The sequence below is a fragment of the Acanthopagrus latus genome, chromosome 11 (assembly GCF_904848185.1).
Source record: "Acanthopagrus latus isolate v.2019 chromosome 11, fAcaLat1.1, whole genome shotgun sequence".
In the NCBI taxonomy this organism is placed as follows: Eukaryota; Metazoa; Chordata; class Actinopteri; order Spariformes; family Sparidae; genus Acanthopagrus; species Acanthopagrus latus.
Genome location: NC_051049.1, coordinates 8,386,006 through 8,410,710, shown reverse-complemented (window position 1 = coordinate 8,410,710; position 24,705 = coordinate 8,386,006). Strand labels below are relative to the sequence as shown.

The 24,705-nt window shown below is 42.3% G+C and overlaps 1 protein-coding gene across 3 annotated transcripts in view; it reads left to right on the top strand.

Moving 5' to 3' along the window:
• suco (SUN domain containing ossification factor) overlaps positions 1 to 24,705 on the top strand; it is a 40,471-nt gene that overhangs the window by 10,194 nt on the left and 5,572 nt on the right. Inside the window, exons 2-20 of one of the 3 annotated variants that reach the window (XM_037116143.1) lie at positions 6,921 to 7,041; positions 8,890 to 8,991; positions 9,166 to 9,491; positions 10,347 to 10,487; positions 10,840 to 11,023; positions 12,363 to 12,474; positions 12,974 to 13,101; positions 13,264 to 13,331; positions 13,443 to 13,550; positions 14,581 to 14,686; positions 15,961 to 15,981; positions 16,251 to 16,306; positions 18,026 to 18,117; positions 18,563 to 18,628; positions 19,577 to 19,660; positions 21,317 to 21,398; positions 21,530 to 22,891; positions 23,053 to 23,140; positions 23,271 to 23,375. In XM_037116143.1, the coding sequence (XP_036972038.1) occupies positions 6,921 to 7,041; positions 8,890 to 8,991; positions 9,166 to 9,491; positions 10,347 to 10,487; positions 10,840 to 11,023; positions 12,363 to 12,474; positions 12,974 to 13,101; positions 13,264 to 13,331; positions 13,443 to 13,550; positions 14,581 to 14,686; positions 15,961 to 15,981; positions 16,251 to 16,306; positions 18,026 to 18,117; positions 18,563 to 18,628; positions 19,577 to 19,660; positions 21,317 to 21,398; positions 21,530 to 22,891; positions 23,053 to 23,140; positions 23,271 to 23,375 (3,352 nt within the window). The remainder of the gene's footprint in view (positions 1 to 6,920; positions 7,042 to 8,889; positions 8,992 to 9,165; positions 9,492 to 10,346; positions 10,488 to 10,839; positions 11,024 to 12,362; positions 12,475 to 12,973; positions 13,102 to 13,263; positions 13,332 to 13,442; positions 13,551 to 14,580; positions 14,687 to 15,960; positions 15,982 to 16,250; positions 16,307 to 18,025; positions 18,118 to 18,562; positions 18,629 to 19,576; positions 19,661 to 21,316; positions 21,399 to 21,529; positions 22,892 to 23,052; positions 23,141 to 23,270; positions 23,376 to 24,705) is intronic. The other 2 variants (XM_037116145.1, XM_037116144.1) reach the window with 2 other exon arrangements.

Sequence of the window (24,705 nt, the reverse complement as noted above, 5' to 3'; positions counted from 1 at the left end):
GACCCAGATCCTGGTGCCTGCAGGAGGCCTGTGGTCATAATTCTCAGACAGGAGAGACTATATAGGGTATGCCTCTGTTCCTTCTATATATCAAGTCAGCACACAACACAAGAGCACTTAGGTAAATGAGCCTGCCACTCCAACCTCATTTACCACTTACGGTGTCTTTGGTCACTCCATGCAGAAGAACATTAGCAAATGGAGCAGCAATGCTAAGCTCTGGGGCTCATATGTCTGCAGCAGCAAGGTAAAAAACATGACGTGGAGCTTCTTTGCTGCTGCTGGAATTGATTTGCTAGCATTGTGAGCATTAAACAGTGCCCAACTTCTGTTGAGATGTACTACTTGATTACTTCTAAATAATTGGCTGGTTAAAAAGTATAAGTGGGTTGTTGCAGGTTAACTAATAGGAGGTATCAATATCTTCTGCAAAATAGTTTTAGTAGAAGGATGTGGAAGACTTGTCAGATGTCCAGAAGGTGTGAGCCAAATGTGCAGTGGTCAGCAGAACATCTGGAATTGCCAGTTCTGAATCTGTGTTTTGAATTTGACAGTTTGTGTGTGTGTGTGTGTGTGTGTGTGTGTGTGTGTGTGTGCGCAGTAGAGCCATTTTCAGATCCTTGGCTGCTCCAAAGAAAGACTTTTGTTGTCTTTAAATGACAGTAGGGAAAGCACAGATCCACAGTTTCTCCATGTGTGCAAGAATTCAATACAAGGTATATCTTGGAAGGGGGAAATATGTGGAAAGAAAACTTTGAGAAATTGCTTTTTATATACTTCATTCCCAGACGGTAAAAATAACCTTCTGTGAGTCACTAAAAAGGTTTTTGTGTACTGAGCTGAAATCCAAATGTTTCATAGGTGAAGTGACGGGTCCAATTTTATGAGTGAGGTAGAGAGCCATTCACCAGTTCAGCCACTATGTCCTGACTGCTGCGAGGATGAACCAGTGGAGAGGATTATGGAGGATCAGCAGGCTTTAGAACAAACTGCTGCTCTACATTATTCCGTGCTTCGATGTGGAGGAAAATTGGAGCGCAAACATGCACAAACAAACACGTTCAGTGCTCCTAGGCTAGGCTTTTAGGCCTTTCCTCCCCCTCTTTCCCTCCAAACTGTGACAACACGTTTTAGTCTGCCTGGCAGATGCGCTGGCCTACTTTTACTGGCGAGCCCTGGCGCATCTCCCTGCCCCACAATCCACCTCTGCACACGTGGATCCTGGATTCTCTCTCAGCTCTTGTCCTCGCTGTCCTCCTGTCAGACTGTTTTTAATCGGTCAGCTATGGATGTGGTGGTAAACACTGTGGTTAATTAGGATTCTCTGCTTCATGAGTGATTTTTTTTTTTTTACGTTATTATATATACTATATATTATATATTAGTCTCCAAGCATGTGAATCCAATCAGTTTATAAGAAAACTAAGTCATTTCATCATGGCGCTGTTCTCCATCAGCCTTTTTCGCATCATTAACCCATCGCTCAGCATGCTGGACATGAAGCGCAAACTGAACTTCAGTGAAAAACATCACAAGACTCACCTCTGCCTCTGAGGACAGACACGCTATTCACACTGATTTTCAAATTATAACCAAGACCATACCTATATTTCCTTCATGAAGCTCATGGCTCCTTCCTCGTATGCTTTTGTTTTTCTGTCTCCTCTCTCTGGTTTGTCACAACAGCTGACATGGTGGCACAGTTTGAATTTAAGACAATTAAGGACAGACAGGACTTACATACATCACGTGCTGTCAGTAAGTCAAAGACTACGTGCGCATGCAAGTCTGTATAATGAGCAGCAACAAGCTGATCTGAGATTTAGGCCAGTAGAGAGAACGGCAGCAACTTATCCACCCTAGCCCAGCTTATATACTTTGTGTTGCATGCCGCGTCATGCTAAGAGAAAGATGAGTCTTCATGATTGTGACAACGCTCTCTTGATGTTGACTAACTGAACAGGAGTCACTTGGATGGATGTCAAAGCAATAAGGCAGCTTTAGGACACAAGTTCACACATGCTGTCCTACTTCATGAAAACTTTTATTTAGCAGGCTAACATCCTGTCTGAGAACACATCAGAGCTCAGTTTGCATTTGATAATGTTTGACCGGTCTTCAGTCTGTTGTCTCTGCAGTTTTGTCTGCATTGTGTGAACCCAGTCAGTTGGCACAGTACAGTAGAGTTGGTTTATTCCACGTCTCCTAGTTCTGAATGGTGCTAAAGCCGACAGGAAATGTCAGGGGATTTGGCTGTTCGGAACCAGCAGAGACAGTGTATCAGGAGATGAATCTAGCATGTCTGTGTGCCTCTGTGCAGCACTGTGTTGCTTTTAAATGTATCAGTGTGCGTTGACAGTATGATAGTGGAAAAAATGGACAGTTTATTAGGATTATGACTCAGGTTGTAGTTGTGTCCTCTAGGAAGAGAGTCTTTTTGTTCACTCATGTTTCTGAGGTTACTGTTAATTCCTCTTGAGCAATTATTTGAATATTACAAAATGACTGAGCTGTTTGTTGTGGAAATTAGCATAAAAGACAGAAAAAACTTCTCCAAAACCCCCCAAGGTGGTTCTGAAATGGGACAGGAAATGAGGATAGAGAGAATAAGGAAGAGTTGCAGGCTTTTTGCAGGCTGTTGACTCATTAGTCTTGCTTCAGGCTCTCCTGTCATTGCTCTCACCCACTGGTATGCAACATGCATTTGACACTAGAACATTTAATCTTTAGGTCTTTGCATTTCTCTCCATATGTGGGTCATATGTTTCTCCTCCCACTGTTGCATAACCGCCTTGAATTAAAAAGTAGGTCACAGTACGGCCCTTAGATAAGCCCCCTCCTCAACTTTTTTTTCTCTCTCCTGCTTTGCTTTTCTTTTCATTTTTAGAAGGAATGTGAACACTCATCTCGCGTCATAGAAAGACCTAAAAGTGGAAGAGGCTGGAGTTAAAGGGCATAATTTCCAGTTGTTAATCAGTACTGGGTATTTTTGCTCTTAAATTGCTCCACATGTTTTAAGACCTGCAGTTGAACTTTTGTATTTGAATCGCACGCTGCTACTTGGCAGGTGCTAGTTTAAACATTTGTTCATTCATCAGCTTTGCATGCATCATTGCGGATGTTTGTACAGCATTGTTTACTCTGTGACGTATTCACTTAAAGCCTGCATTCTGGCATCTAGTGTGTTTGTCATTCATGTATTTACAGATAAGTATTCACTTATCTGGGCCATTGAAGGCCTTTAAGAAATGATTGCAAATAAATCTTTAGGGAACATAAACAATGCATTGAAATAATATTGTATTAATGTGGCTATTGGATATTGATAATAACAACTGCTGATATAAATTTTAAGATCAGATTTTACAAAGAATTTAGTAAAAGTAATTTTACTAGTAATTTAGAAATGATGTGTGATTCCCCCAGGTCCTTTGTTGAAACTAGACTGTGAAACTAGACAGCGAAACAATGTAGTTTTGTTTCAGAGAACATGCAGGAACAAAGAGATCTTGACATTAAAGGTCCTCAGCAATGTATTCAGACAATACCAGACTATGTGAGATTGTGACTATAGAGTTTTCCCAACTCTAGCTCTCTTACTACCTGCTTGTCTCAGTATGGATATGTATAGTATACAGTACATGTGCTACAAGCTAGAAATGATTTTTGAATCAGGCTTCACCTGGAAAAAGATTTGTTACATACTGTATAATGAGTGAGAGGGAAGGAAGGAAGCTGAGAGATGCATAATTTACTTTGTCAAGGAGTCTGATTTTCCATAATCTTTTTTTAATTGACTTAAACTGCTGAGCTATCATCCAAGTTCCTACATGCTGGTATTAGCTTTTCCTAGATAGCACAATGTCACTCTCTATCTCACAATGTGGAGAGTGTGTTGTTTGACAGAATTTTTTTCTCTTGGGGGCAAAGAGTAGACTTGTCTGAACACGTAATTTGACTATCTCTTGTTCAGTATGCCCCGATAATGAACGGTTAGTTATTGAGTTACTCAATAGAAAGATGTAGTTTTGCAAATATTTGTCCTTTTGATGTGTTATATGAAATTATATATTTTTTTACAATTTGATTGAAAGCCTTCACAGGGTTCACATGATGTCCTCATAATTTGCTGGCTTATTTACAGCAGTGTGTTACATAATTGTGTAATCCTGTGGTAATCAGTAAAATGCGTGGAAGATGTCTTCCCTGTGAAACATAGGTGATGTACTGTTTAAGGGTGGAGGAGGTCACAGGAGATACTTGAAGCGCAGTACAGCATAGTTTGAAGCTATGGAAAGCTAAACTTAGCCTGGAGCCTATATTAGCCCGATGGGTCATGTTAACCCCTCAGTATCTGAGCACTTTGTGGCTCTTAGGTTTCCTAAGGCCCCCCCTTAGCCCTTCAGTGGAAAGCATATATTCTTAGGTGTTAATGCATATAGCTACATGCGTACATATCATCAGCAGCAGGGAGCCAAAACAACAGTATATGTCATGTGCTGGTTTCTGCGCCAGCTGCTCTCACAACTGAGGAGCAGGTGTGTCTTCCTAGAAATTACATTTTGCACCTATGTTTAACATTCAGTCACAGATAAATCCATTCTTGAAGAGGCAGACATTAATTTTCTCAGTCGTGTTTGCTGCAACATACTCACATGGTGAGGACATTTACACTAATAGGTCAACTCTTGTATGAAAATTTTAATAAATGGTATGTCAGTTTGCTTAAAGGTAACCTCTGTTTGGATTAATAACTTAAAGTTTTCGTTTGCTCATAAATCTGATGCAGCTTTTTAAAGACACTCTGACAGGTGAAGTCTGAGCTGGATGTCACTTTATAAGTTATCATCAGTCACCTCAAATGTTAATGAACAGAATCCAGATGGAGAGGCTCTCTGACTGACAGGACACTGACTGGTACAGATGGTTCTTCCTGTGTGATTGTGAGTGTTTGTGCTCACCGCTCATCTTCCTCCTCCTGATGCCAGGCTGACAGGGTGCTAACATGACTGTCCATGTGTCCCGCTTTCTCCTGACATTGATATTTGACCGCTCAAGGGGAGCCGCTCAAGTTTCAGTCACATGGCTGTTTGTATCAGAGCTTTGAGTCTTTGTGCTTCTTGTCACTGATGCAGTGTGTGACTACAGAAGACTTTAGATTTATGCGTCGGCATTTTCAGGATTTCTACAGACAGCTTAAACAAATGTACAATGCACATTGGTGCCTGTGGTTCCCCGTAATGGGTCTCGGAACTTTGTATCTCTCCAGAAATGTGTGGTTTTTCAGGATGTGGCAGCGCTTTGTTACCGTCAGAGCCTCCAAACAGAATGCTTTGTGTATTTGACCTTTACATCTTTGTGCATCGTAAAGTGATAGTCTTACAGTCCTTGTAAGACCCTGTGGGCTGTTACATGAGAGGTTCTCTGTTGGAACTCCTTTTGAGGGGCAAACAGAGTAAAGTTAATTGTCATGTGGAGTCTTCTCTTTTCAGTAGCTAGATGGACTCCTTAAATGCCATCCAACTAAACCAAAGTTTCTAGGGTAACTACAATGTTAACTTGTGCTTCAGCTCATAAACGTCTTCAACTGCTGCCATTTTTGTGATTGGTGTTACTGAAGTTCAAAGAAGCTGTGCATAGACTGTTGATTGATTGATGGATGACCTAATCCTAACCCTGTGAGCACCATAGCATTGGAAACATGTTTAGACAGACCTCATATCAGCTCAGCTCCATTCTTCAGTTGAACTCCACTGATAAGGTTGCCAACTGAGAACCTGCTGTGTCTTCTCTGTGCCTTCCCTCATTCTTTTGTTTCCTTATCATTCTCTTGCCCCGTCTGCCTCCCTATATCTAATGGCCTCTCATCCTTTTCATCCGCGATTATTTTTTTCACTCTCTGTCATCAGGATTGTACACGGTCCTGTATTGAAAAGTTGCTCCTGTTTTTACAGTAGCCCCATTTTCTCGCAGAGATAATGCAGGTTATGCTGTGCTCCAGGCTTCTCCTCTTCATGTCCGCCCTGTTGGCCTTGAGCACACTCACTGCAGGCACAGAGCAGCCATGTTTTGCTGCCAGTGTTTACTTCACGTTATGGGTAGCCTCTCAAGTCGCTGAGCTTGATTGAGTGCACAGGAAAAGCAGGCATTAGGTATGCAAAAAATATGGAGCCTGAAATGAAACTGCTCAAAGCTGTGAAAGCTGCACACACACAAGCTGTTCTGAGATAACATTTCACTGCTGATACCTGAAAAGCCCTGCTGAGTTTCATGGGCAGAAACAAGCTGGAGGGGGGGAGAGGACTGGTTCAAAAAATGTAGTTTGACTTGAGCAGTTTGCAAGAACACCTAGATCACAAGAGTGGAATTTAGTTTACACAGCTGATTTACAAATGATTCCGCCCTTTCTGACTTGGTCTTAATGTCTGTCATAGTTTGATGGTCTCTCCCTTTGTAGCTCTGCTTAATGATAAATAAAAACAACAGCCTGGACTTATATAGTGCCTTTCATGAGACCCAAGGACGTGTTACACACTGCTACTTGTCATGCACATTCATCCTCCTTTGCTTTCCTACACTCACGTATTTTCATCTCCGGTACCCCAAGAGTTCATGTCAATTGCTCCCTGATCAAATGAAGGGCTTTCTCTGTGGAGTATGTGATGTAATACAGCTTCTGCATACTTTTTAACTCAAAGGCAGGAACCCACTGCTTAAATCATACTCTCCTCTGTAACCTCTAATCCTTGTTTCAAACAGCCTGCCTGTGGAAATGGCAGCAAGTTGACACAGAGGTTTATTTTTGTTGTTTACAACTAGTTTTACAGTAACTGTCACTCAGTCCCCTACTTGTTTCTTTTATATGATGATAAGAATCAGTTTGCATTTTGCTAATATTTTTTTCCTGGTCTGTGTTTCAGGTACCCCAGTCAATATGTGTATTGTTCAGAGCAGAGCTCATCTGGCCCAGGTCAGTCTGCAGGGGACGAAAATCCTGACGGCCAGAAGCAAGAGCAGGAGCGGGACTCCACGCAACGCAAGGTGCGTTTAAGATCGGCGCCTGTACGTGCTTAAGAACAAGTCCAATTGAAAGTTACTTCCAGCTGGAATATACTATTATAATGTAGCACACATGGGATTGATACATGATATCAAATAACAATAAACTATTTCTAATTGTGTGTGTGTGTATTTGGTGGTGGTGGTGGGAGGGTGATTTGATTTAATTGTAATAATTATATCCACACTTGGCAATTGGGATCTGCCATGATGGACATGTATCGCCTTACCTGGAACACATAACCCAGTGCCCCCTACCAGAGCCGAATCTGGGGGAAGAGATTACTGGCGAGTGTTTAGTGGCTGGGACTTCAGCCATGTGGCCTTGTCGGGCGGAGCCTGAAAGAAATACCTGGTTGGTCATCCTGGTCGGAGACCAGCCGCAGGGATAGACTTTGGGGTTGGGGCATTTTAAGCCAAGTGGCAGGCAAAGATGGGGACCTAGCCATGCTGGCCCCTGGCACACTACATCTCTCTGGTGGGGACTCCATAGGGCAGGTGCGCAGATAGTCACAAGCCCCAGAGGGTCCAGTCTGTCCAACTAAGAGTTCAGCTTTGGGCTTCCGTCGCTGCCAAAGGAAAAAATGTTGCTGGGTAGAGGGACCTCTGGAATACCTCATGTAGCCTGCTGTCACATGGCCCAGCCATGGATAAGCGGCAGAAAAAGAAGAAGAAGTGGAGGGATATTTAGTGTTTTGAACATTGCTTGTTCATCTTATTGGCGAGCTGTGGGATGGTGAGCAATGAACAGTAACATCAGCCTCACTGCTTGCAGTAAAAAAAAAGCATTTATGCCGAGGGGGCAGAACACTAAGAGGATAGTGGTGGCAGCTGGGTCCTGCACTTCAAAGACCCACTAAGCCCTGGTGAGAAGTACAGTTGGAGAGAGGAGGGTAAACTGTAAATAATTGGTGTGAATGATCGTGGAGGTCCTGGATTAAAGAGACAAGCCTGTGGTCTTGTGGGTTGTGGGAGGGTGATGCGATTGCATAATTCTCTGTTGCTCCCACCAAGATGGGCGTAACTGAATAAGAAAACAACATATCAGTCATTTTGCCATATCTCTCTGACTTTACAGCTGATAGACTTGTTGTACAATTGAAAAAGTCTGGCTCATAGAGTGAAAACGGGTATTCAGAACATAAAGATTAGAGCCACTTCCAGGTAAAAAGATACGTAGAAAGCAGCCCAGTTACAAGGGGCAAGAACATATGTTTCCCAATATAATGAGGAGTGTGTGTGATATAGGACCAGAGTTCAGAGTACACGAAGTTTGTTGGAGAACAATCTTAAAACAGTCAACAAGAGTTTGCCAGAGGGGACTGCTGCTGGCTCAGAGCTGGGTCTGGATTACATATTGGAAATCCTCAGCTCTTATGAATGAGTCCTCAAAGTTGTGTGTGTTTGGGGAAATCTGTGCACGAGCATCAAAAAGAATGATAATTTGTGGAAGCGAGTGTGTTTTGGTATGCATGTGTGAGCACAGATGAAGGGGTATCATTGTTTGTGGTCCAGTAACAACCAGGCGTGCCAGGGCAGTTCAACAGGCCTGGCAGTCTGTCGCTGGCCTTTACAACACAGCCTTTGTCTGACAACAAAAAGCTTTTTTTTCATAACCTTCAATGCAAAGACCTTTTACATCTGCCATTTTCACACAAAAATGAATTAATGAAAATAAACATAATGACTCAGTGTCTTTTAGAGAGTCATCCTGTGAGGAAGTAACACATTATATTACATATGTTGCAGCTGCTTTGTCAACGTTTGAAGTTCCTTTTCAAGAATTTGGAGTGAGTGATGATGTGGATTCTTTTATTTTTTTTCTCCCAGGTGTTGGAAGAATGGACGACACACACATCATACGATATGGGACTGGAGACAGAGAGAGCAGCACTAGAAAAGCTGGCAACGCACGATGTACACCAAGAACAGGTAACGTCATAAACCGTATCTACACTTTCTTTTAAAGGTCTCAAAAGTCTTGGCAATATTTTGTCTGAATATTCAAGAAAACCAAAATGCTGAAAGTCTTTACAATTTAAAAACAGTATTCTTAATTATTTACCATGTTCTGTATGTGAATGTCTTCTTATTCTCTCCCACCAGACTGTGAATTCTTGGGAAGCTGAGGTGAAGGAGACCAGGCCTGACCCAGTGTCTGATTCTGTATCTGAAGCGCCTGAGCCAGAACCCCACCCAGATCCCCAGGCAAATTTAGGGCAGATTGAAGCCCAGGACCACAACCAAGAAGTCCCTGTGTCCCCCACTCCAGAACCAGTTCCAGCACAGGGCCACATGTCCACAGATGCCCCAGCGGAGACCTTCAGCGAGGTCCCCGCTGCACACCCCAGCCTGGAGTCGCATCCAGCCACATCCCCACATGAAGCTGAAAACACACCTACCTCACAGAGTGCCGGCCAGACCCACACAGGGTAAGCTTACATTCACTTCCTCCTTCCAGAGAACAGCTCTCTGGCCTTAGAAGTTGGCTTTAACCTCAGAGAAGTCTCATTGGTTATCTAATATTAAAATCATATATGGCTAAGAAAATGCATTTTCTTCTTTTCAGGGTTAAAGCCAACTTCACTTACAATCTATGTATGATGTAGGTAAACTACAAACTGTTTTCCAATGCTGCCATTGTCATGCCAGTTGTTGCACATTTTCTTTGGTATTTTTGTTGGTTAACTTTTGTTCCCTTCAGTTGTTTTCTTTTCTTTTTATTATTTCAAATCACTATTGACTAATCACAAACTGAAAAAGAATCATAAATGAGAGTTGGTCAGACATCTTGGATATTTCAAAGTCCCTTTCCGTGGAACTGGCAGCCACCATTGTGAAGTTACAAGGAACTGGTCATGTACATTGACATTTGTCAAATGAACTTGGACGGAGGTTCTTGGACACTGTGGAAAATCCCCTGCGTGGATGTAGTTCTTTGACAAGATTAGTCTGGATATCGTTGGACCAAACCTACAAGAAGAATATGTCCATCAAGTTGCACATTTGTATTCAACTCCTTGATCAAAGCGGCTGTCAACAGCAGGACATTTTAAGACTCATCTGCCCAATCAGCAGCGACCTCCCTCATCCCCTTTATCCACCCATTTCTCCCTCTTCTCTCTCTTTCTCCTGCCTTTTCTTTCTCTCTTCCTCTCACTCCGCTCTGTGTCCTTTGTCTACTCTTCTTCGTCCCCTTCCCTACCTCTCTCCTACCCTACCTTCGTCTCTCTACCCTCCCTAGTATATGGAGGTGTGGTAAACACCATGTCCTTTCTTTCCCTCAGTGCAGTGTGGGTTGCCAGTGCAGGAGATGAACTCCCAGTAGACAACTTTGTCTTTGCTGAGCACTCTGATTCACAGTGCGGGGTCATTCCCCCCGAACTGGCAACCTGTGAAAACTCTCCTTTTGGCAGCCCTCTCCTCAGGTGAGTTTCTAACCCCTAGAAGCCAATCAAAGCACAGAGAAAGGTAATCAAGTCACAAGCTACACCTCTCTGCTGTGCGCAACCGTCGACCGCTGGCCTTGCTCTCCACTTGCTTCTGCCTTTTTTTTATTTTTTATTTTCTTTTTCCATCGTTTTGCCTGCTCACAACCAAGGACTGTCAGTACTTTCAAATAAATTGAACATTTTTAATGTTTTGCACCATGTGTCTAACATTGCCAGGTACTCATTGTGTTCTCCACCCTTCTTTATTCTTATTCCTCCCCTTTCTGTTACCTTCTCTTCCAATTCCTCTACCTTTCTCCACCTCCTTGGCCCCGTGTCTGTGAAATAGTGTGGATGAGGCTGGCATAGAGGACCAGTGGTCAGACCAGAGCCACAGCTCTGGTGTTGAAGCAGAGGTCCAGTCTACTCCAGACCATGTGGACCAGGGTCAACAGCAGCAGCGTCCAGAGCTGGAGGACAGACTGTCTGATTTCCAGCTGGAGGGCAACACTTCCCACCAACAAGAACACAAGGTCAGCACACCATGGTTCCCATGTATTTCTCCCATGTGTCCATAGTAAATGCAGAAAGGTTTTTAAAGGTATACTGTGAAGAATAACCCTTTAAAAAACATGTAAAATATCTGGGACATTTCTGACATCAACCACAGGGTAGTGCCATGTAAACCCAAGCAAATAACAGTCGGGATTCTCTAAAAATGTAGTGACCAGGTTACAGTTCTGTCTTTTTACTGTGCTCTCGGCCTGTTGTGGCTGCCAGCCTGTTTGACTGAGGGCAGGCCTACACTACTTACACACACAGATGAACAGACAGAGAGGCAAATGGTAGACAGGATTAAGCATTTACATCACTCAGTATTTTGTTGTCAGGAATATTGTTTATTTATGACATTTTAGGTTGGCTTTCTATTGAGATACTGAGTTTATCGTAATTTTGCTGTTGTAAACATTACTGTTGCTGCTGCAATAACACTCCAGTTACATTTAAAATATTAATTTCTATTCCTGACCTGAACCTTTCTTAATGCAATATAGAGTCAATATAGAACCAAACCAATAATGAGTATCAGTAAGAGTAGTAGTCTTGACTAAACAGAGATTACACCACCGCAGGTATTATGATTAAACCGTTATATTGATATTGTACGAGACAAACATGAGCAGAGGGTGAAAAAACAACTGTGGCCTAAATATGCTGTTTGTCACATGGTAAGTCCTCTGCCCACACATTGTTAGTCGGACTTTTAGGCAACAACTGCAGCCAGCTTACACGGAAGTCAGAATTATTCAGTGTGAACAGCTGTTCTGGCTAAAGGTAGCTTTTGAATGTTTCAGGTGGAAAATGCTGAGTCAGCTCGCTTTCAGTTGCTTTTTTCGTGGTTGAAGGTTAATTAAAGACGAGTGTGCTCAGGGGGTGGTGGAAATTTACTTATTCTCAGTGGGATTGGCTGCCATGTGTGTCTGAACTGTTGGGGTGTTTACATAACAGGCTGTCTGAGTTGGTGGATTTTTAGGATCAGACTCTCGTGAGGTCCAAAAGGGTGCTTATGTAATCCATCACAATATTATTCACAGCTCAGTGCATTTCAATGCTTCAGTGGCCAGAGGCGAGCCGACTACCATGAACTGTGGATGGGTATAGTCGGTGGTCAGAGCATGCAATCCACGAAGTGGATCACAGATGCCTGGATACAAATAATCTTGTTAGTCGTATTAAGCAATAGTAGATTCATTTACTCTTGCATATCAGGATTTAAGCATAAGAGGAGATTAGGTGAGGTAACTGTCACTATGTGCCTGTGTGTGTGTGTGTGTGTGTATGTGTGTGTGACACGTGTCTTGTGTGTTTCAGGCAGGGGATGCCAGTACTGCTAAGGAGACTGATCCGTCAGTGCCCAGCAAAGAAGACATCCCTACCTTCGATGAGTGGAAGAAACAAGTCATGGAGGTGGAGAAGGAGAAAAGTAAGTGCATACATTATTAAAGCACGCATCTAGAGAGACAAAAATGGAAAGAGAGACATCACGCTCACGACAAAGTGCAGTGCCCCTAAGTGAGTTTGGATCTAGAGTATTGCTTCAAGGCAAATACAGTCCAATGATGTTAATCTGACTGCTTGACACAGGCAGTGTTTCTTTAGACAAAAGAAGACCTCGTGACAGTGTTCATGTACATCTTATACATCTTGTCCTTGGTGCTACTCTTAGTTTTCTGTGCTTTGCTTGCCTCCCCTACCTCTTTTTTTCTTTTCTTTCCTTCCTTGTGTTCTATTCCTGTCAATCTCTGTCACCATCTCCCTCTCTGTTCTCTCTTTCTTCCTCTGCACGGCATTTGCGGTGGTCAGCAGAGCGTGTTTACGAGTGTTGCGTAACCTCGCTACTCGTCCGTCTCATGCAACTCTTTTTTTTTTTTTTTTTTTCAGTGTCTGTAATAGTCCTAATATAACACTCCATCTCTACCCAGGTCAGTCTCTCCACACCTTAACCAGCGGCAGCCCCCATCCAGTGAAAAAGGTCCAGAAAAACTTCAAGAATAACTACGCCTCTGTGGAGTGTGGTGCCAAGATACTCTCTGCCAACAATGAGGCCAAGGTCAGACACACACCACCCCTGTCCCCTGCTGACTACATACAAACACAGATGTTTAGTTTCAGATGGAAGAAACCTGCTTCATTTCATTTAGGATATGTATTTAAGCCTAATGAAATCAAAAACTTGGATGCTGATCCTCTCATTATTCTGTCTTTTCTTCAGAGCACTTCAGCTATTCTCATGGAGAATATGGACCTTTACATGCTAAATCCTTGCAGCAACAAAATCTGGTGAGTGCACTGACGCACTCTCATTCAAGTCTGTCTGTAACACAGCCTGAATTTTAGCAAGTTTCATACAAATGTGTATTTAAAAAAAACATTATGTTTCCCTCTCCCCAGGTTTGTGATTGAGCTCTGTGAGCCCATTCAAGTCAAGCAGTTGGACATTGCTAACTTTGAGCTCTTTTCGTCAACGCCTAAAGACTTTTTAGTTTCCATCAGTGACAGGTACACTCACTTTTCTTTCTACTTTCGTTCAGTCAGTTTTAAAATTGACTGACATCTTGTTAAAGTCATGTGGTGGGTGTGTGACAAACAAAGAGCCCTGCATTGGACTACGTGGAGGCCTCCAGGCCACTATGCACTGTCTTCTGCAGCTGACACACGATTGAGTACATAGAGACAGGATCATTGCATGTATTGTCCTTGTTTGTAATTGTAGAAAACAGCTTGGACAAGAACTGTGGCTAATCTTGTCAGTATGAAGTAGTGTTCCACAAATGTAGTTGAATGTAAAGTCATAATGTCTAAAGGGAAAAAACAATCACAATTGAGCTGCATCAATTGGTTGTCATTTGTCAGTCAAACATTTGCTTCCTCCAGCTTCTTATTCATTGTTTATGTTGGTCATTGATTCGTCTTTGGGTTTTGGACTATTGTTTGGACAAAAGAAGCAATATGAAAATGACATTTTAGGGAAATGGGATGAGTATTTTAAAAAAAAAAGACATTTTATAGACTAAACTATCAATGGAATAATCCTGAAATTTATCTGCAGATTAATCAATAAAGAAAACATCATTAGTTGCATCCCTTGCAACTTGTAGCCTTTAAAGTTTTAGTTCCTTGTAATAACATGGAATGGTGTTGTCAAATGAGGATGGATGGGCAAAGATGTTCAGCGAAAAGGTTCCCCTCTAATTTTGGGAGATGGTTTCTTGGTTGAAATGAAACTGGTAACATCCAAACTGGTTAAAATCATTCTACTCCTCCTCAGGTATTATCAGTTCTAACTTTAGTCCTGCCTGAGCCGTTGTGTTTATTTTTTCTTTTGGATTCCACTGCCAGGAATTATTTCCAGCGTGATCTCGCACCACATCTCATAAATTCCCCCCTCGGGCGTGAAAGGGCAGCCCTCCAGTCACATGGAGCGCAGTAGCATTTGTACCTAGCCTTTGGAAACATGACGAAATGTGTTAGAAGTACATTGTTAAACTGAAACATGGGCATCTTTCCTTTCCTTTTGTTCTTTCTGCAGATATCCTACCAACAAGTGGGTAAAGCTGGGTACTTTCCACGCCCGTGATGAGCGCATAGTCCAGAGTTTTCCACTGGATGAGCAGCTTTATGCTAAATATGTGAAGGTACAGTATAGTTGTCTTCCTCCTCATACTCTAATAGTATGCCTTTGTCCCACAGAGAGGAACCACAAACAATTCATTCATTCTTTCTCAGTACCATGTTACATTTCCTCGTTGATAAATACACACAGACACATTAACACAGATGGGTTGAAGCCGTACTTTAAGCTCAGGGGGCCCTCTTATGACTTCATGGTAAGTTAGCCATGCCGTCAGTGGGTCCTGTAACCGCTCCCTTCAACTGGATGAAGAAATGTGACTGAGGGTGTGTGTTCATGACAGTGTTTAACTTGTCTGAACTAAAGGGCAGATACACATTACTATTGTTAATTCTATTTGAGTTTTGGGTGTCACAGCTCTTCAGGCTGAGTTGGTCTGTTGTAGTGTGGGCCAAAAGCTACTGACAGTCAGGATGTGAGATCATGAGTGTGTAATGTTAAAGGATGACAACTGTCTCTGTTCCCACAAATGAAATACTGAACATGTATTGACTCTTTTGGTTCAGTCACACACAGATTTGGTTTTGTTCCCTATCTTTACTCATTCAAGATGTCCTCGTTTCTGAACAACTAAAAACTCAAAAACCAGACACCCTATATGTAATGAATTTTCACCAAAAGACACTAAGTTGGAGTTATTTCCATACCCATTCTGTTTCCACATAAAACAGGAATATTGTTCTCATAGGATAAACCAGGCTACATTCATTTGATCAAGTGTTGATGTGATACGTACCTGTGCTTTTTGTGAGCTGTCACTCTGTTCACACCTCTACCCTCAGTGCTGCTCACTAAATATTCACTGTGCAGACTTGTTAAACAGTCGCCCGGATGATTATCCTTTTCTATGTCGTGAGTGTGGGAGCTAAGTGTGGGTGCTCACTGTGATTCATGCGCTCTGTTATGAAATGATCGTGTTTTTATTACGTAAACTGATTTTTGTCCCGAGTGTTCTAAGATGATCTTGTTTTGGTAGCTGAAAAAATGTCTTGTTCTAATGTTTCTGCCCTGAGCTTGTCTGTCTATCTGTCTGTCTGTCTGTCTTGCTTGTGCTTCTTTCTATCAGCTTGTAAATAATCCCTTTTTAGTATTTTGTCTGTGGACTTTTTACAGAACTATGATCCAGCATACACAAGCAGTGTGTTTGTCTTGTGACAGAGCCCGACTGTAAGCAAATGCCTGACTTGCTTGTAGCTTGAATCAGTCCTTACTCATTTCTTTTTCTTGTTCTCTTTCTCTCTCTCCTCCTGTCCTTCTCTTGTTTTCCTCTCGCATCAGATGTTCATCAAATACATAAAGGTTAGCACTCTTCTCTCTCTGTCAGAGGTTGTGTTGCACTTAAAAATACGATCTTGTAATACAGTTTAATGGGTGAGCTTTGGCAGAGCACCATCTTTAATGCATGTGAAAGATATTACACTAGTATAACGTGCACACACATCATATTGTCAACGCTTTGAAAGTAAAGTATTTATTTTCCTGGTTTTGGTGGTATGGGTTGAAGTGGGAGCACATACATTATTGGTTTTTAATGATATAATCAATTTTACCGTCCATTTTCCCTGCAGGTTGAGCTCCTCTCCCACTTTGGATCGGAACACTTCTGTCCACTCAGTCTCATCAGGTAAGACACTGAATAGCTCTTCCAATTCACTCTTATGTTCCAAGGCTTCTTTGATTTGATTTGCTGAATCTAAATTAGCATTGAATAATAAACTGTGCTGTGCGTGTCTCAATAAAAAGATGCAAATGTTTCTGAATTGGTGCTATATGATCAGAGAAAGCAGAGAGAAAGGACTATTGTATTCTATTTTGCTCAAAAGGTAGAAGAAAGCCTGTAACAACCAGAATGCACAGCGCCACGTCAGTTAATGCTCCGGCTTGTGGTTGATGTACTGTGACTTGGGAAGTGCTTGGGTTTGGCCCGTCCATTACAAACAACCTCATATAATGGTTAAACAGTACACTATATGTGTCTAAAAGCATTTAAGGGGTAATAATGGGCAGTGCTGGAACAGAATCTTGCACTGCGTCGTTTTACAATTTAATCTGAGTTTGGTCCATCTGCTAGTGGGGTAGTTCTCCATGTTGATCCAACGTCTTGTCCCATCAGTTGAGGTGGGCATTCAAAAATGCAGAAACACAGTCTGTTGGCAGAAGTGAGCTCTGGGTACAGGCAACATGGAGTAAAGTTTAACACTGCTAACTGTTCTCTGTGAAGATCTTATATACACTTCAGACCCTTTCTATATTATTATTTGACTGATTTTGAAAAACACCAGTGCTTTTAGTGATGGACACAGCTTTATTCACTGCAGAATCGTCTGGGAGGGGGAGGATCTGTTACTGTGGGGTTACTGCCCTTACTTTTGTTAAGAAAAGAAAAACACAGGAAATTGTATGTGTCTGTACCTAAAACCACACACTGCTTCATTCTGCCAGAACCAACAAACCAATTTTCATCTTTTCATTTGACTATCATTTTACACTGGTGAAAAATGTATACATTGTTTGTTTTATCCTGAAGAATGTGTCAGTCTATATTATACTGTATCGTAGTTCCAGGAACTTTACTGTATTTTCGGCAGTCGGTCTCATATTAGATTATACAAGAAATGTTATTGATCTTTTGCTCAGTCTCTTATTCCCGACCTCTCTCTTCGTGGTTGTCTGCTTCATGCACTCACCAAATCCAAAATGCGGTAGTTATATTTCTGCACATTACTAGTGACTCTGTTTACATGTAGAATTTAAATCCAAATTTCAAGCCCTCTCTTGTACAAGTACTGTTTATTTTCAGTATAGCTCTGTAATCTCCCATCAGACTGGGGCCCAGCCTACATTGAGTCAAATCAGTTGTCAAATTATTTTCATAAAGTAACACAACACAGAAATGCTTTATAGCTTTGCACTGTACTGTATTTAAAACTGGGGGAAAACAAACTTCACCTCATCATGCTGAATTAATAATTTCACACAAAGACGCACATATAGATACAAGTCCCAGGTCAGCGGGGTCGTCAGAGACCCTTTTTTGAAGGAGCTGTTAGAGTTTAAAGGGCCTGTAAAAGTCTTCTGCCCATGTTGACAAGACGGCTAATGATTATCTTTAGTTATTTGAGATTACCGATTTTCTCGACCTTTCTCTTGAAATCTGATCTGAGCAGCATGTTTTCAAAAGCTGCCTTTCTCCAGAAACATTTTACCACCCCTTCTGCCTAACAATAACAATAACAACCTTTGTCCTTTTCCGTAGGTATGTTTGTTTGCATAACACATTGTGTGTGTCTGTGTGTGTGTGTGTGTCTGTGTGTGTGTGTGTGTGTGTGTTTGTTTTGCGTAGGGTGTTTGGTACCAGCATGGTGGAGGAGTACGAGGAGATAGCAGATTCCCAGTACCCCTCAGAGAGACTGGAGTACTTGGATGAAGACTATGGTAAGATGATCTGTTATCTCATGAAATGGGAATTGTTTAAGCGTATGTTCTGCATCTTTTTCATCATCATTCAACATCAATTACAAATTAACCATTTTTATTCAACAACAGATAAATATAAGTTTTAAGATTAAAAATGTTTAACTGCCTAATCTGGCAAAAGGAATTAAAGTACTGCAAATTAGACAACAGAGGACCCTGAGCAGAGAGTCAAATGACATTCTTGCTCTTCAGCTTAATCACCAAATACCTCAGGTGCAAGAGAGGTCAGCTGTTATCAATAGTTAACCTCAGCCTGAAATTCCTGTACAGACTCCTCAACTCTGGCAGTGTTTTAAAAAAGAAAAAGAAACAACTCAAAATTCACACAAAGAACAACTGTATCACATTCAACAGTGAATATGTTTTATGTTAAGTGTAACCTGAAGTATATCTTTCTCCTCAGACTATCCTCCTGGCTACCAACCATCAGAGGACAAGGCCTCCAAAAACCTGCTCGGCTCAGCAACAAGTACGTACACACAGACTCCCACATGCAGAAATGAACATTAATGAAGACTAACACACATCAAATAAGCTCCAACAACACGGTTGAAATTAAGCAAAGTTCAGATCCATTGTTTGTTTGTGTAATAAATGCTTAATCACTCATTTAATTGTTTACTAATGGTGAAGTCAACTTTGATTAAGTCAAGTTTGATTAACTGAAAATATACCATTTATTGATGATGGTTATTATCACGTGTTAACAAACCGTCACTCACTGGATTTTTAAGGATTAGAAGCATGTTTGTAGACTTGTTATTACTACTGTCCTGCAGTGAATGCTTCATCATTCTGTTGCAGTTTGTGGTTGCAGTGTATAGTTTGGAGGCTTCAAATCCTGAAAATTTAATTCAAGTTGTCCATTGAATGCAATAATGTAGTTACAGGAAAGTTATTACCAGGATGCTCAGCTTTCCCAGTCATTTGGTGTAGCAACCAAAGGAAACAGCAGTGTGGACTGAGTTATGGACTGATTCCTTGTAAAGTCAGTGTTGAATATTTCCTCAGAGTTGGTAACGCACATAATCACACAGATGTAGCCTGAGGTTTGGGTTCTAGAAATGTTGAGCTTGCACAAGACTTCTTAAACCGCACACACACTCACATGTGCACACTGGGGCCCCTCTGTCTCCTGATTTAGCAAAGGGAGGATTTATGCACACACACCTTCAGCGCTCAGACATTACAACTATTAATACCTGGAAAAGAAAGTTCAAGGCAGGAAAGTCGACTCGGGGAATTACTACAGCGTCAGCGAGGAGAGTAAGAGGGAAAAAAAGGAACAACAAATGCCAAAACATGTGCTTTCATTGAATTTGACCGCAGGCTGCAGTGTGTCTACTATTTACCAGGAACCCTTACACCTTTCAGAATAACTGCATTGTGTTTTTTTTTTTTCCTCCCCCTTTTTTAGATGCCATCCTAAACATGGTAAACAACATTGCTGCTAACGTGCTAGGCGGCAAACCAGATCAGGAGGGTGGAACAGAAACAGGAGGTACTCTTCCCTCTTCTACTTGATGCATCCTGTTTTTCTTCCTGCGTCACCTTTCATGTCAACACATGTCCACTTTTCTGATTTGCTGCCTAAATCCTATCTTATCATTCTGATATTTGAAGAGTAATGTCCAACAATGCTATCGTGGTCTGTGGCTCCAGAGTGCTTGTGGGATGCATTGGTGTAAACAAGTTCTTCCTTTTTTTCTTTTTAATCCTTCAACAGCTGAAATATGTGAATTCCTTATCTGTAGTTCTTAGGAAAAATTGCCACATGACGAGTAAACAATTTCTCTTAAGCATCTCCTATGTGTGAAGTGAAATAGTAAAAGTGCTTTTAGACTGCTGGACTCAAAGCCAACAGATTAAAGGTAAAGAAGTTAAACCGGCCCAACATTTTTATGCTATTGAACCAGCCTCTTTACATATTCTGTTTTATTTGGAAAAAACAAGGCTCTGACATCTATTTGCTGTTAATTTCTTTGAGCAACCACACCTGGTCAAGTAGAACTGGTTCCTCCATAAAGCTATTGATCATTTCCACATCAGCTCTCGTAAAAACAAAAACCCTGAAACTCTCACACATCCAGTTTTGATGCCATGTCATACTTGTTCTTTTCATTCATTGAAATGCATCAACACAAGTTCATGGAAACACACTTATTCACATTTTCTTCCACAGAACATTTTGAAGAATGTATAGAAAAACCACCAAACAACCCCCTTTTCTCCTGCTCTCCTCTCAGCTGCCCCTTTTTCTCCCTCCCTCTCTGTCTAGCTGCACTTCTTTCCACATATTGTTTACATTAACTGCCTCTAAAACTAGGTCACTATGTTTCCTCCTTTAAAGCACAAGCATATGCATTGCCTTGACTGCTCGTGTGTGTGTGTGTATATATATATATGTTGACAGAACATGATATTTATTTGGCCTCTGGCAGGAGGTCTCCAGCAGCGCTTTAGCAGAACTTTCGCAGAACTTCAACAGAACTTTGACTATCTGTGGTTTACTTCTTGGCAGCGAAGCAGAGATGAAATAAGACTCGTGGAAGGCCTATGAGGCCAAGCCTGTTCCTCCCAATTTATCACACAGAGTTGATTCAGTGCATCTCTCTTACTGTTTTTTTGAGTCAAAGGGAAAACTCAGCCTGCCGCACAGATTTCACCCAGTTGTAAACATGGTGCGTCTTTATTATGACTTTTAAGATTTGCGTTTCTCTCATTAAACAAAGGCAAGATCCGAGTTTTATATGTTATGTATTAGCACACAAAATGTGTTATTTATTAAAATGGGAGTCCACAAAGTCATCATTGTGTTTACTGGCGTAGGAGAAACTTTAAAAAGTTTCTCTTTTACGGCTGCTCTGTTAGAGTTACACTTCTGATTTCCATTTGCACCCGCAGAGCAAGCAGGGAGGGAGGCAGTGTGGGAGAGAGTTCAGTTCAAACTGGACTAGACTGGTTCACAGTATTTCTGCCTTTCCCAAACATGGGCCTTCACCAAAATGAGTCTCTGTTCCTCACTCCTACAGCCACATAGGGTTGGGGAGTAACCTGCCACTGCAAGTTACGTTGTTCTGTGCAGCGTTGATCAGTAACCAAGTGAATCAAAGTAATGCTCTGGGTTTGTTAATAGTTGTGTTTGTCCTAATACCAGGTAATACAACATCAGAGGGGAGTGAGAAGGAGGGCACAGAAGTTACAACAAAACCAGCTGAAACGCCTCCTGATGCGACAGTGTAAGACCAGTCAACCATTTTGAATGTTAATTGATTCATGTCACAGAAGGATGAGTTAATGTCTGTCTTTTATAACCCTCCAAAAACACAAGACATCTGCTAATATGCTTCTAAATTTGTCTTTTTTCCAGACTTCCAGAGCCTGTAGAGCCAGAACAGCCCGCAACCCAGGAGGAATCTGCTGTCTCCAGTGACTCTTTCCCTCCATCAACAGACTCCCATGAGGACAGACAGATTGTCACTCTGGTCGAGGAGGAGGAGGAGGAGGATGAAGAGCCCAGACAGTCTACTGTCACCCTGATGGAGGAGGAGGGGGAGGAAGAGGAAGAGAACAGAGAGGAGGAGACGAGGAGGGAGGCGGGCAGGAACCAGTGGGAGAACCAGACTTACTGTCCTTTCTCCTCCTTCTCTTCCCTGTCTCTGTCCTGCATGGCCACCCTGCCAGAGCTGCTCCACCGCTGGTGCTCCGCCAGGCTGGCCAAGGAGAGACTCCGCAGCCTCAGGCGGAGGCAGCTGAGCATTCAAACTCAGACGCACCCTGATGCAAACACCCCTCCCCTCATGCACACACCTCCACTGATCCCTGCCCCTGTTCCCACACCTGTTAAAGAAGCTCCCCCACTTACAGAAAAGGCTCCAGAGCCCGAGCTGCCCCAAAATGAGGGCAAAATCCTGGGTGAGGTGCATGTAACACATCCCAACACTCACACCCCTGACACACACACTCCAGAGCTCAACATCCTCCTAGAGCCAAGTAGAACCACCACCATACCCCCGCACAGTTTCTCAGACAGCCACAGCTCCCTGTCGTGGCCTACCCCCACCCATGAGGAGAAGCTGCTCCCTCCAATTAAAGATGCAGCTCTGGACCCTGTTCCCACTCCACCCCTCCAAGCTGTCTCCATCCCAGAGACACAACAGGCCAGCAGTGCCACCCCGATCCTCACTGTCAGCTCTCCCCCACAGTCTGTAGCCTATGAGACAGCCTCTCCTGGTGTTGTGGTTCCTCCTGTCATGGAGCAGCCAGTTCATCCGCTTCCCACTGCGTCCAGGCCCGAAGACCTTATCCCCCCTCCCACTGAGCTGCCAGCAGCCCCCGTACTGACAGACGCTCACACAGACCAAGTTAAGTCAGGCACAGACAGTGGAGACTCACAGAGACACAGTGTCCAGACATCTCAGGCTCACGGGGAGCATGGGGACTCTCTCACTCAGACTGGGGACCCCCATCGGGTAGAAGACTCGGTGGATGAGTACCTGTTGTCAACCAACGGGAACGTCCACCGGACGGCCACAGACTTCTACGCAGAGCTGCAGAATGGAGGAGATTATAACGGTGGAGGAGTGAACGGGAATGGTGTGTTATTGAATGGGGGAGCGGTGCACGGCTCCAGCCAGAAGGAGAGTGTGTTCATGAGGCTGAACAACAGGATCAAAGCCCTGGAGATGAACATGAGTCTGTCCAGCAGGTACCTGGAGGAGCTCAGCCAGAGGTAAGCTAATGAAACTGCAAATGTCACATTCATGACTTAATGACATTTTTGTAGTGCTTATTCAACTAATGTGACCAGTGCTGTCATACCATGAGCTCAAGATGTTTGCACTGCGCAAGGGCATTCTAACAGGTTTTAATTTTTGCATTTGTGTTGCTCAGATACCGTAAACAGATGGAAGAGATGCAGAGAGCGTTCAATAAGACCATCATCAAACTGCAGAACACCTCCCGCATTGCTGAGGAGCAGGTGAGTTTAAACAATGTTACTCAGAGCGAGACGAGTTGAGATATAACCAACAGAAAATCTAGTGTAAAGTGTAATAGTTTGCCTTTGTCTGATAGTAAAGACTTAAATGAGTGACTGTTGTGTGTTTCAGGACCAGAAGCAGACAGATTCCATCCAGGTGCTGCAGAGTCAGCTGGAGAACGTGACTAAACTGATGCTCAATCTCACGGCGACAGTGGGGCAGCTGCAGAGAGAGGTGACATGCTGTACTTCTGTCAGTGATTGTTGTTGTGTTACCTGCTCCATATATAGTGATTACAGGTTCACACAATCAGTTCATAATGTCTGTTTACTGTTGTAGTTGTGAGCGCTGACCAACACTGTAATATACATTCGAGCTAATAATTTGTGTACAGTGTTCAGTTCAGTGATTTTTATTTTGCTGAGGACAATAATCATCTATATAAAGGGTGTTTCTGGTGGATCGTATGAACACCACAGTGGTTGTTTGGAGCACAACACTATTCATCAAACTGTTTGTTTTTTCTACTGAACTGCCCGGGCTGAACTTAAACCAAAATCAGAAATGTGTTTGATTTCCTCCTCTTGGTGCATAATGATCACAAAATGTGTGAAGTCAGTGTGAACAGACAATAAGGAAATGAGGCCACGCAGATAGTTTTTAGACTGAGAAGATGATGGCTGAAAAAACATGGACAAATAATATTAATCACGGCAAAGATAGGACTCTTATTTAAATTTCTATAGCCGCTTCACAGAATTGTTACCTGAGACATGTGACAAAAAGAAAGGTTTGTTCAGAAATCGCTGTTTAGCTGTCATTGACATAAGACAGATAACGCTGTGTGGGCACTATACATACAGAAAGAGCATGAGACCACCGTATAGCAACATTTGGAAACACACAGTACAATAGTCCCAAGTATTTCCATAGGTCATTCTCAGAATTCAGTCTGTCAGCACCTCAAATCTTTTAACTTTTCATGTTCAGCAGCTAAGATTAAAGGTTACCCTCTATTGAGAACATACAGCTACGGTACAGGACATGTTGTAACCATAAGTATTAGATGATGCAAGAAGTGTATAGTTTTAAGGAAGATACATGCGCACAGAATCCAGTGAACAGACACAGCTGGGAGTAAACTCCTCTTAGATTTAATAGGATATGAACATGTGCTATATTATCTGAAAAGACAGGAGAATATACTTTTTAGTTCACTTTTTAGTTTTTAGTTTGACAGTCTCTGATAGAAGAACAGCTCATTTGTTTTGTCCTTAATCAACAGAAGGGTCAGAACAGGTCCAAATTAGATAGAAACCAAGGATAACAACCTTAAATGGGAAGAAAAAAGTCCCTGTGAAACCTTAATAAGGAGTTGAAACCTGAGGGAAGATCACAAAAGAAGGAGCAACCCCCCCCCCTCCAGGTCTAATGGCTGACTGGTAGGTAGCGTGACAAAGTGGAAAACAATGAAAGATTTTAGCATGCCTGAATAACTCTATCCATCATAACAAGTGAGGAAAAAACTCGTGAGAGATTAAAGCAGATCATTTTAGTCTTAAAG